At 45.3% G+C, this 12,687-nt stretch overlaps 1 protein-coding gene across 1 annotated transcript in view; it reads right to left on the bottom strand.

The window, feature by feature from the left end:
• RELL1 (RELT like 1) overlaps positions 1–12,464 on the bottom strand; it is a 64,106-nt gene extending 51,642 nt beyond the window's left edge. Inside the window, exon 1 of the mRNA XM_087827869.1 lies at positions 12,315–12,464. Within this exon, the coding sequence (XP_087683995.1) occupies positions 12,315–12,402 (88 nt within the window). The 5' untranslated portion in view covers positions 12,403–12,464. The remainder of the gene's footprint in view (positions 1–12,314) is intronic.
• Between the last annotated feature and the right edge of the window lie 223 nt (positions 12,465–12,687).

Here is a 12,687-nt window from a genome sequence, read left to right as displayed (position 1 = left end):
AGAAAATTTACTCCAATGTAAGACAAATACACAATTAGCTAGCTTTTACCATTAATGAACACTTGGCCTTCACGCCATCAAGGTTATATATTACACTTATTTCATGATTCCAATTTCCCAGCACTTCTTAAACTTTGAAAATTATTTCTATTTACATACTACAGGTACTATATTAAACCTGTATGCCTGGATAGGCCACATTTGCGTTACTTACAAAGGGTTACATTATTTGTCTGATCCTCCAAACAACTCTGAGGTGTATAAAGAACAGATCTGATCCCCCTCACCACCACCCAGAGGGAAAAATAGGCAACAGTATCTAAAATGCCTTGCTAAAATTATGGGGCCATGTCTCAAATTCCAGTCTTTCTGAGCTCACATTAGAAGCTCTTCCATCAAATCGCAAAGCCTGAGCACCCCTTCTGGTCCCCTCCACCCTCCACTCCACCCCATCCTCAGCCCCCACACCCCACAGAAAAGTGCATCATTTCAGGAGCTCCCAGCTTAGCCTCAGCCTCCACTCTGCAGTCTACACCAGGTCTGCACTGAAGTTACCTTTCCTACCTCCACAGCTTTGCACAGGCTGTTCCTTTTCCCTACACTCCCTTTAAGGTCCATTTAAAATGCCTGAGTCCAGCCGGGCATGGCTCAGCAGTTGAGCATCCACCTAGGATCCAGGAGATCAGGGTTCGATTCCCGGTCAGGGCACATGCCCTGGTTGTGGGCTGCAGCCAATGACTCTCTCATCAATGGTGTTTCTATCTCTCTCTCTCTCTCTCTCTCCCTTCCTCTCTCTGAAATAAATAAAGATATATTTAAAAAAAGATAATAAATAAATAAAATGCCTGAGTTTCAGGTCATTAAGTCTTTTCCAATCCCTCTTATTAGAAGAAAAGTGTGTCTTCTGTGATCCCACATAGCACTTTGTGTGTAGTTCTCTGATTATACCAAACATATTGTCCATTCTTCCATAATGATTTGTATTCATAATTTATCTTCTTCTCAATCACAAGTTTGTGTGGGACAGAAACCAAGCTTGCCCTTCATTTTACACACCTACACAACACCTCACAGTGACTCAAATAAGGCCCTTGTTTTTAAATGAATTACACTGTGTGAGTAAGAAATACCTACAAGTTATATCTGCAAAGACTGTTAAGACATTGACTTGGTGATCAGGCATGGGAAATGAGTTTTACCTTCCAAACGGGGCTCCTCGGTTCTATCTCCTAGCTTTAAGCTATGTCCAACTGCTATCAGTGGTTGTTTTGTGTTTTGCCTTTAATAGAAGGGGCGGGGGATGGAAAGAATTAAGGAAGCAGCAAAAGCATTCAGGCCATGCAAGCGTATAGCACAAACACGCAAAGAAAAGTGAAGGAATGCCTGTTCGTTAGCCATCTGCCACTCACCAATGCCAGGAAATTCCGGGACGCTGTTTTTTATAATGTGAATAATTCACATGATTGTGTTGGAGACTTCCAGCTATAAAGAGCTGTTAGAGCATTTGAAAATTATTGTTATGGAGTTATACTGTGAAACAGAAAGCCCAGTGAATTCTTCAAAGCTCCACCCTGGACAGGAGTCTCAGAAAATCACATTCTGTTTGTATACACGCATGGGGAAGAACGGCTTGGCATGTTACTGATATGGAAAGGAAAGTATTTGTTTTTAACGTTATCTATTATGTAACATCTTATGTACACGGTTCTTTATACATCTTCAGCCACCTGGTTAAGCTCATCTGGTCAGGCAAGAAGAGGAATAGCATAAACTGTCTTATTTGTGTCTTTTCAGGAAACAAACCTATTTTCCCTCAATATCTACCTCATGCCAAAATTTTGTAAAAATCATTTATAAACCTAATGACATGTAAATTGAATTACTGCCTTCAAACATTTACTCTGAAAGCAAATGAACAATTCCTGAAGAATTCCTTGGATAACTGCCCGTTTTCTATTAAAAACAAAATCTACATTCAGTTTACAAGATGCCTTGGTTTTCTCTTTACGTAGATGGACCTACAATAAAAAAAGCTTTAAAATAAATAAATAAATCTAAAACCTTCCTTTTACGGGTGGCGTTGCTCACGGAGTACATGCAATTCCACATAACACAGTTGACAACAATGAACAAACATCTCGCTTTGGCTTCCCCTCACTTGTGGCCTGAATGAGACTTCACTTCTCCTTGTCTTGGCTACTCTGTAAGTCTCAGTTTCCTCAGCTCTGCAAAACAGAGAATATGGGAACCTGCCCTCACCGTGGTTGCAAGGAATAAATCTGATCTGCACCTATCTTCTCCGTGCCGCTGCCTTGAGGAGCTCTAGACAGCCAGACACAGTGGGAACAACAGCATATAATTATCTATTAAATAACATGGAGTGTATGCAACATGTATTCATGGACTCCAAGGAAATAAAATCTGTGCAAATACCAAGGGAAGGTTTCCTGGAAGTGTTACCCTTGACCTCAGCTTGAAGGATGGGTGGCAAACAGGCTATGGGTAGCCCACAAGGAAGGCAGGGATTTCCAGGTTAAAAGAAACACAGTCCACCCATTTCTTCCACCTCTTACCACCCCCACTGCCATTTGATCCTTAGGCAGCATCGCCTGAGAATGTGCTAGAAAAAAGGAAATTCTCACCCAGTGATGTGGCTCAGTGGCTGAGCGTCAACCCATGAACCAGGAGGTGACTGTTCAAGTCCCGGTCAGGGTACATGCCCAGGGTTTCGGGCTCGATCCTCAGTGGGGGGGCGTGCAAGAGGCAGCCGGCTGATGATTCTCTCTCAGCATTGATGTTTCTGTCTCTCTCTCCCTCTCCCTTCCTCTCTCTGAAATCAATAAAAAACATATATAAAAAAAAAGAGAAAAGGAAATTCTCCAGTCCCAGACCTAATGGCTCCCAGCAGTCTGTGTTCAACGGCCCTCTAGTTCCTGCTGATGCAAGCTCAAGTTCAGGAGCCACTGCTCTAGCTTTGTTGCTTTCACCTCCCCTTCCATGACCTCTAGTTCCCTCCACCTGGCTAACGCTGACATTTTTACAAGTTGAAACTTCACTTCCTCCAGAAAGCCTTGCTCAACCTTTACTGGACTCTCATCCCGCCCCCAGCCGCAGGTCAGGTATGCTGGCCCTGGGCCATACTTTCCTTATCGAGGTGCCAAAGACACTTTATCACCAGTTGCTTAGTAAATCTTCTTCCCTGATGACCTGTTAACTCCATAAAGGCTCCGACCAAGTCTGTTCCGTGCACATCCCTTTTCCCCAGGGCCTTTCGTACAGTTAGGCAGTTACTAATATTTGCTGAACTAAACTTAACCCATGAAACAAAGGTATAAGGGGAAGGTATAAAACGTTATGAAATATGATATACAATTAATAGGTACATTTGAAGCACTGGTTGTGGAAACACAACTGAATTTAGTTTGTCTTAGAGAAGAGCTTCATGAATGAATCTAGGTTTTGAACACCTCTGCCCTGAAAATTTTCACTAACACTTCCAAACGTATCGATGTACACCATACTCACCTGATAAAGGCGGCACTTGCGTACTTTTTATTGTCACTCTTTTTATCTCCACGGCCAGATTTTTCCACCTGGGGCTTTTGGAGCAACACGGCCCCTAGGCTGGCAGTCAAAGCAGCCTCTCACCAATTCAGGAAGGGAGGGGGAGAGGAGACTACAGCTAAAATTTGTAGGTGAACCTTGGCAAGCCTAACTGTTTGCTTCATTATAAAGAAAAAGCCTCAAGCTGAGTCAGAATGTAGTAGGCAGTTTAGACAGACAGGAGCAGAGCAAGGATGATGGGCCAAGTACAGAAGGTCACCAACGCAGAAAGCCTTGGGTGCCTAGCAATGGGCAAAACTTCCAAAACAAGGACCTCACCCCCAGGATGACCTTTCCTGCCCTAGCATAGCTCTGGTTGGGCCGTTTGGACCCCCTGACCTTTTATATCATGGTCATGCCATTCGAACCCTCCCCTGACATTTCCTCCCTTGGCATGTCGCTAGTCATGAGAGTTAGGCCCCCTTAGAGGGGGAACGAACAAGGGGGCCAGAGAACAGTCCTTAAGCATTATGCCCCCAGGACAATGACATTCTGACCGACACCAAATTACATCTAGGCCTCAGCTGTGCTTCAGCTCCAGGCCCAGAAAAGCAGCAAAACCAGACCAGCAATGCCATGGCTGACCTCAGGGCCTGCTGCATTAACTAATGACCCCCTGCCCTAGTGCTGATCAACCAGTGGAGACCTATACCCTGAAAGGACACACCTGGAACACTGATGAATATTCTATTGAGATCCTCCCCTGGGACCTCCCCTCAAGTCCCCATCCATAAAAGCCCTTAGGATGGAGAACCCAGCTGCTCTCCCTCCTTCCCCTCCCCCTCCTCTCTCGATCCTACCCTGTAACTTGCTTCTAAGCCCATTTCATCTACTCTTCACTCCTTCTATCTCTGAGACCTTCTAAACAAACCTTATCTTATAGTTAGAGTCTCGACTCTGAATTCTTTCCTAGCTAGTACTGACGTTGCTACACCAAAGTCTGGTCTGACCCCACCGGTCTAACACCTGGTGCCATTCTCACCACTGCCAACAAGAAGACCTGGATGCCAGTTCTGGCTTCCTTCCTTCCTTCCTTTCTTTCAGTCTTTAAATGTCTGCTCTGTTCTGGGTCCTGTGTTTGGATCTGAGCCTTGGACAGTGACCAAAACACACACACACAGGCCCTCCCTCACCAAAATGAATGGTCTGCTCCTCTCCTACAGGCAGAATATGACCCCTCCTGCCTTCCGCGGGCCACTGAACCTCTCAGGCCGTTTCCCCATCTGCAAAGAGAGGGATTAATTATAAGATGACCACCAAATCCCCTCTGACGCTAAAATTATACAACTAAAACAGCACAGTTAGTCTCAGAAGTTAGTTTAGCCATAGTCATTCTTCTCAGGGCCTGCTCACCCCAGATCCAGAGCTGAGAAACCAGACCCTGGAGCACGAGGAACGGGACAGAGGTAGACCCAGGAGCTTTGCCAGGAGAGCAAAGCTGGGCCGACTTCAACGGACCACCAGCTCTGACACAATGGGAAGAGTGCTGGCTTTGCTAACTCGGCTTCCTCATCTACTAAATAAGCAGCTTTAGGGAGATTATCAAGGTCCCTTCCAGCTCTAAGTCCACAGGATTCTACTTTTCATTCTCATTTGTGTTTTTTCCACCACCACCAAGCAATTAACTCAATTCTGACACTATCTATGGGGAGATAGCATCAGATCCACACACACACACCCCCCCCAGGTAAAGGGCTTAGATACACAAGACTGCCCCCCAGCACACACACTTCAGATGCCAATCTCAAGTCCAGGTTGTCACCTGTGCAGCTGACCAATGGACAACAGATGGCAGGTTCCAAAGACCCCCCCCCCCTTTGGGTTTGATTAATTTGCTAGAGGGCCTCACAGAACTCAAAGAAACATTTTATATACTAAATGCTGATTCAGCATAAAATGCTATAACTCAGGAACAGCCGGATGGGAGAGCTGCCTAGGGCAAGGTATGGGAAAAGGGCGAGGAGCTTCTATGCTCTCCCGGGCATGTGTACCACTCTTCCCTCATCTCCACACGTTCACCAACCTGGAAGCACATCAAGTGTTGTTCAAGAGTTTTACACAGCTGGATCTGCAGCCTCCCACCCCTCTCTCTTCCCCTACACAGAGGCCAGTGGGTGGGGATGAAAGGGACAAACCTCTCATCACTTTCAGGCGACCAGTTTCATCCTGAAGCTGAACCACCCTAAGGCACTCATTAGTATAAACGCAAAATGATACCCTGGATAACCAAAAATCATGCCAATAGGGTAATTATAGCAAATCTTAGGTGAAAACTATCAAAATTTTATGACTATACCTATAGAAGAACTGGCTAGAGATAAACCAATTGGTCAATCTTCCAAAATTCTTCCCCCCAAAAGTGTCACGTAAACATAACCGTTTCTTTCCTTTTTTTTCTTTCTCCTTCCTTGCCTAATTTTGGTAGCAAAATGGCTCAGTCCTACATACCCCTGTGTCCCAAGAGAAGTCCCTGGAAAGCCCACTGGTCCCTCTTCCTCCCCCTTGCCCTGGAGCTGGGGGCACTGCCCAGCGCTGCTTCCTCAAAGCCCCCTTGCCCATTGCACACCACCCTCAGCATGCAGGGCTCAAGAGCAAGATGAGAGAGGGCACCTGAAAGGAAAGCTCTGGAGCAGTTCAGAACCTTGTTCCATCTGAGAGCTGTGGCAGGTTAGTAAATGGTTAGTATTTTATTAAGGACAAAATAATAATACACTTTTTTAGCACTTCATGCCAAACACTGTGCTGTGCATGTTTTATCTCCCATCCAAGTACTAATGAGGCCGGACTTTGCTGAGCTTCCAAGATCAGACAAGATCAGGCACGTTCACGGTGATGTGGCCACAGACCATGTATATTTTATCTAGAAACAGCAATCCACAAGGCAACTCTGCCATATCTTTTCCATAATACAGATGAGAAAAGTGGTTTAAAGATTCTTTTTCCCTGTACCACAGGCACTTTATTAGTGATTATACATTGGGATATGCAAACAAAATGGGGCTAGGGGAGTCAGGGAGAGCTGGGAGCTGCTTGGGATCCTGGGATGAACAAAGGCAAGACAGGGGCCTTGGGGTATCTCAAAGGGGGAAGAGAAAACCAGTTCCCTGAGTTCAACTAGTCTGGCCAAAGGATTCTCAAGGTGAGATGACTGGGAACAGGAACTCAGTTTGCCTGAGTTATCTGCCACCCTCTACCCATCCCTCCCTCCCCAAAAAGTCCCTTGGGTGGATTCCATTCCTTTTCTCCCTCACAGAAAGAGGTGTGTCAAAAACTGGCAGAGGAGAAATTGGCCCAACTCCTCCATCAACTTTCCATTACAATGGGCACCATCCCTAAAGCCACCTAGAATGAACAAAACTCCAGCTTTCCCCACATAGTTTTATCTTACTAGATTCCACACTGGAAGACTGAAATAGTGCTTCTTTTCATGAACTGCCACTCATTTGAAGAGCTCTTTTCTCCATAGGATATTTTACTATTTTGAGCAGTTTTACATTTGGCTCCCCACAGACAGGAACAGATGAGTCATGGAAGAGGAAATAGAGAACCATGGTCCCTTATCTGAAAATCTGGGGGTCAGATGTGCCTTGAAAGTCAGACTTTGTGATTCCAGAAAAGTAATGCGATGCATTTAGTGCACATTACATTAACACTCAGAAACCAAACTCATTCATATCACTGCAGCAAAACAGCAATATTCACACTAACTGAGATAAATATATATTACAGAATCTCACATTGGTTCAAATTAGGTTTAATGTCAACAGAGTATGCAAAAACCTCAAAAACAAAACAAAACATAAAACAAAACAAAAAAACAACAACTTGGTTTTTGGAGATTTTCAGATTTCAGAATTGTCCATAAAGGATTATAGACATGCGCAAATGGCTCAAATATTAGAAAAAAAATAGTCAACATACCAGTAATCAAAAACATACAAATTCAAACAATCACTGTACCAATTTTCACCTTACGAATTAGCAAATACATTTTTCAGAGAAAACGCCAGTGGTGTGAAAAGTGACTACTGCTTTGAGAACATAAACTGGGACAACCTTCAGCTCACCAGTATTGATGTCCCTAGGCCTCAGAAACACGAATACCTTTGACCCTACCCCCCGAAAGACGCCTCTTCAGGAACTCATTCCCCAGGAAGTTATCAATATCTAGACAAAGCTTCACACCCAGATGTTCACTGAAACTGAGTTTTAAAATTCATTTGAAAATAATTAGCAACAACAGAAATATCCTAAAATGGAGGCACAACAGGGTAAAATGCAGTGAATCCATGTAATAGACTATGATGCAGCCGTTTTTTGAATGTAGGGAAGTGGAGAAAACTTCATGTATCACAGACATGAAGTGAAAATCATAGGGCACAAAGTTATATTTGCATTATGATCCCATCCAAGTAAAAGAGAGACAGGAGACCAGAATGAAACAGACCAACAGTGGCACATGCCTGGGAGTAACGAGATCCCCTCTCCCCCAAACTTTAAATGTCATGGAATTTTCCAAAAATATCAAGAACACTGTATTTTAGCTGACAGAAAATGGGAAAAGAAGACTTGGCTACTTAAATCCCAGTCAGTGGCGGCAAACTCATTAATCTGAAGCATCACTCTGGGCTTTTATATATTTACAATGAGCCCATCATTGCAAAACCATCACCACTTAAAGAATGAAAACCTTACAGTATGAGTAGTATACATTTATTAGTTTGGTTGACTTTGTAATGTAAGTCCAACCTGATAGGCACTTTGGGGAAGAAATACAGAAAAAAAATACACAGGATAAAAGACATGTATCACTTTGCCATTTGCTAAGGCCTTTCAGACAGTAGTTCATTTGATCCCTACTGGCAGCCAGGAAGGCAGATAAAAATAGGAGCTGGCGCACGCCCATTTTACAGGTAAGAAAATGGAGGCTGAGAGCCACACTCCTGAAAGTGACAGGGGCTTTTCTTGACTTTTGACTTCAAGTCAAGGATTCTGACTTAGAGCTTGGTACTCTTTCTAATATATACTGCCATTACTCTTAGTGATTCTTTATAAATATCTTAGAATAGAAAGAAATTCCTCATTTGAAAGAAAAACAAAATGATTTCGTAATATAATAAGAAGAGGCTTCAGAACTGAACAGATCTGACCAAGGTCAAAATCCGACTTACATATTGAGTGGCCTTTTTTTTTTTAATTTTACTTTTCAAACACAGTTTACATTCAATATTATTTTGTATTAGTTTCAGATGTACAGCATAGTGGTTAGACAATCGGATACTTTATTAAGTGACTTTTTCAAGCTAACATCTCAGAGACTCAATTTCTTTATCTATAAAAAAATGACTATTTAGCCTGGCGGGTGTTGCTCAGTGGTTGAGTGGTCATGGTTCAATTCCTGGTCAGAGTACATGCCCAGGTTGTGGGCTCCATCCCCAGTAGGGGGCATGCAGGAAGCAACCGATCAATGATGTTTCTTTCTCATTGATGTTTCTATCTCTCTATCCCTCTCCCTTCCTCTCTCTCTCAAAATCAACAAAAACATATTTTTTTAGAAAAAGGTTATTTAAATTATTCCAGTAATTAAAGAATTAACCAATAAATGCATAATTGGAACAACAAATCAATGTTTTTCTCTCTCTCTCTCTCCTCCCCCTTTCTCTCTAAAATCAATAAATTTAGAAAAGTTATTCCAGTATTTATTACAGGATAGGCTGTTAAAAGAAATGAACTGAGTACATAGACCAGAGCCTGTCACAAAACAGATATAATAGAAGTTGCATTCCTTCCTCCAAATTCCAATTTTAGTCTTTGGTAGCCACGCCACACTCCTTATTCCACCTGCTTTCAGCAGCCCATCAAATCTTTACCAGTCGCTGAAGTAAGCGCCCTAAAATAATTAGAAACCACTCAACACAATAGTTTTAAACAATGACAATTTAAATCATTTGTCAGTTTTAAATAACTTCTCAATATATAATTAAACTTAAACAATTAAACAATCAGAGCCAAACAATTCTTTGAAAAGTAATGAAATTTTGCTTCTATCACCTTGAGCTTAGACCTTTCTCATTCCCAAATAGATGGTTTGATTAACTTATTTGGGGGGCAGAAGTGGAAACGGGAAAAGAGGAAATGACAAGTACTTCTCAAATTTTTTCATTTCCTCTTTAAGTTAAATTTGGACTTGGAAGCCCAAGCTCCAAGGGGTGCTTTCTCAAAATTCTATGTCTACTGATTATGTTTTATGTGGATGTACATCTGGGTAGTTACCTGGCCAAAGGAGAACCAGAATTTAATAAAGCTTATCTTTAGCATCTAAATGAGGAGTTGGGAGGCTGGATGGCAGCCCACAGAGTCCAGGGAGAAGGCGCTTCTCATTCACCAGGCCCTGGACCTTTGTCGCCTACTCTTTACTAGGAGGCTATGCCCACTGTCTGGTAGAGAAACAAATAAGACCAAAGGTTGAGTAACCAGAGAACTTAAGGACATAAATAAGCCAAGATGTGGAAAATCATCCCTTCTGCTGCTTGTGGTATATAGTTTCAAATGCTGCTACTAGAGACAGAAATTTAATGAGATCCTTCTTCTAGGCAGGAAGTGAGTGACGTTACCACTACCCTCTGTGAAGTTGTCTGTTCTACTTTCTTCTGCTTCCCACCTGACAACCACACACTTACAATTTTATAATGTCCTAAACTCCCTGTCTTAGAATCTCAACGCCACTGCGGAGGGTGATTTCTGCTCTGTTTTCTCCCTGGGGTGGGTACAGTGGAAAGAGAATAAATGAACTTTGGAATTAAGCTGGCTAGGTTATCAAAGATAAAGATACGTTTAAGACATACACACACTCACACACCTCCTAGTGGTTCTGCTTCTCTGATTAAATGCTCGCTGGCTGATACACCAGCTAGGTGACATTGGGCCAATTTTTTAACTACTTTGGGCCTCAGTTGCTTCACTAGAAATAAAAACCTCCTAGGGTTATGAGAAATAAGTGTAAAAACGCATGCAACGTGCCCAACTCAAAGCCTGGAGCGCAGCAGGTACTCAACATTACTTCCCATTCCTTTCTCCCTACTTCCCCACTAACACTGGCACCGTCTTAGATTCCAACGAGTGGCCAGCTTTGGACCCATCAGGCCTCAAGTCACCCTGACAAATCTGTACCCTGTACCCTTCTTTTTAGATACCTCATTCTTCTAAAGTGTTCCCTTTCATCAAAAAGGTTACTGCGCAAATTAGGCGAGAGTTTTCTTCATTCTGTTCATCCCGAGAGCTGGGTGCTGCTCAGAGATCCATGGAAACACAAATTTACTGGAGGGATGGATTTCTCTGGTTGATGGAGGATTACATGCTTCAGGTGCTGAACTTTACTCCCAGGTTAAGCTCTTCAAATTCTGGAGCAACTCACTCTGTCTCCCTTCTGTCTTCAACCTCAAGCCCAATTTGGAACGTGATAACGCAACTACCCATCTCAGCAAAGAAACGCAGGCTGAAAACCAAAATCTCCCATCCGATAAATAATACACGTCACCAGCTGCCATCTCCCCCAGAAGTACGGCTGAAGGAAACACGGGTCTGCTAATAAAGACTCGGGGGATGTATTATCCATCCGTTTCCTTCCTAACATGTTCTGGTTTCTAGGAAAAAGTGAAGGCCAAAGTGACAAGCCAGTTTAAAAGCTGTCACTGGTATCTTCTCACGGGTTAAGAACAGCGTGTGTGTGTTCACGGAGGAGACAGTCACAGTTGGAAGGCTTCCAGACGCTTATTATTTGGACCTGAAGAGGAGAGGAGCTTGCTGACGTAAGATTCCAGGTCGTGGTAACCCCAATTGGCCAAGAAGGTATCCGTTTATTATTATTATTTTTAAACCACTCAGTAAGGTGGCAATTAAGAGGGGGGAACCATAGCAAGGAATCCCTGGTGCCTACGGTTATAAAAACAAGAGTTTGAGACAGGACAAGTTACATATCCTCTTAGGTTTCAATTAAAAATTCCTGCTCTAAGTTCATTATTGGAGACAACACTTTATCAACTGCTGGTGGCTTCCTGCTCTGACCACAGCAGGTTCCTTTTGTGGTGACAGGAATCAACTCAGAAGAGAAAAAAAAAAAAAAGTTAAGTTTACAAATGCGTCTTGCCTTTCTCCAAGCCTGACTTACACAGGATATGCGAGAAGAAATCTGAAATCCCCAACCTGTCACATGAATCCATCAACCGCTCACATAAACTAAAACTTGCAAAGTAAAGACACTGAAACTCCCCAACGTTTCAAGCCGTAGAAGGGCTGGGGGAGCGGCGACGGCGCCCCGGGGCTCCTGTGTCACGATCTTCCGCTCGCGGGGCCTTTGAGAAGGGGGGGCAGAAAAGGGGTTCGCGGGGCTCCAAGGCGCCTGCCCGGGGGAAGCGCAGCCGAGGAAGGCAAGCCCAGGCCGGGTCCCCGCGCCCGGGCGGCTCGGAGGTCGGGACGGGGCACCAGGTCCTCGGAGGAGCCAGCCGGAGGCGCGAAGGCGGGAGCCCCGCGGGCGGGCGGGGAGGGACCGGAGCCGCGCCACGCGCCGCGGCCGGCCCGGGCCACCCCGGCAGCCAGGCGTTCAGCGCCCGGATCCCGCGGCTGCGCGGGGCTGGAGCTGCGCGGGGCGCCCCGGGGCTGCAGCGCCGATCCCTCGCCTCCTCCCGCGAGCCCGGCCCTGACGGGATGCTCACCCGGGGCCACGAGCGGCGAACTCACGATGCCTCCCACAAAGACCGCGGCGGCAAGGACGGCGGACTCCGGGAATCGCCGCGAAGCCATCGCCGCGTCCCTTCGCCCTCCTCCCGCGGGGCGCCGCGTCCCCGGCTCTGGAAGGCGGCGCAGCTCTGGAGCCGGCGGGCGGACGAGAGGCAAAGCCGTGACCCGGCGCGCAGCGAACCCCGCCCCGCCCCGGGCCCTCCCCTGCGCCCCCACCCACTCGGCCCCGCCCTGCGCCTCCGCGCCCAGCCCTGGGCTCCGCCTGCCCTCGCGGGAGGCCCGCCCCGCGCCCCCGCCCCGAGCCCGCCCACCGTGGCCTGGCCCCGCCTCTCGCCAGCTTCCTTTCCC

The sequence above is a fragment of the Miniopterus natalensis genome, chromosome 1, assembly GCF_054644295.1.
Source record: "Miniopterus natalensis isolate mMinNat1 chromosome 1, mMinNat1.hap1, whole genome shotgun sequence".
Lineage (NCBI taxonomy): Eukaryota > Metazoa > Chordata > Mammalia > Chiroptera > Miniopteridae > Miniopterus > Miniopterus natalensis.
Note: the sequence above shows the minus strand (reverse complement) of the source record. Positions and strands in the feature narration are given on the sequence as shown.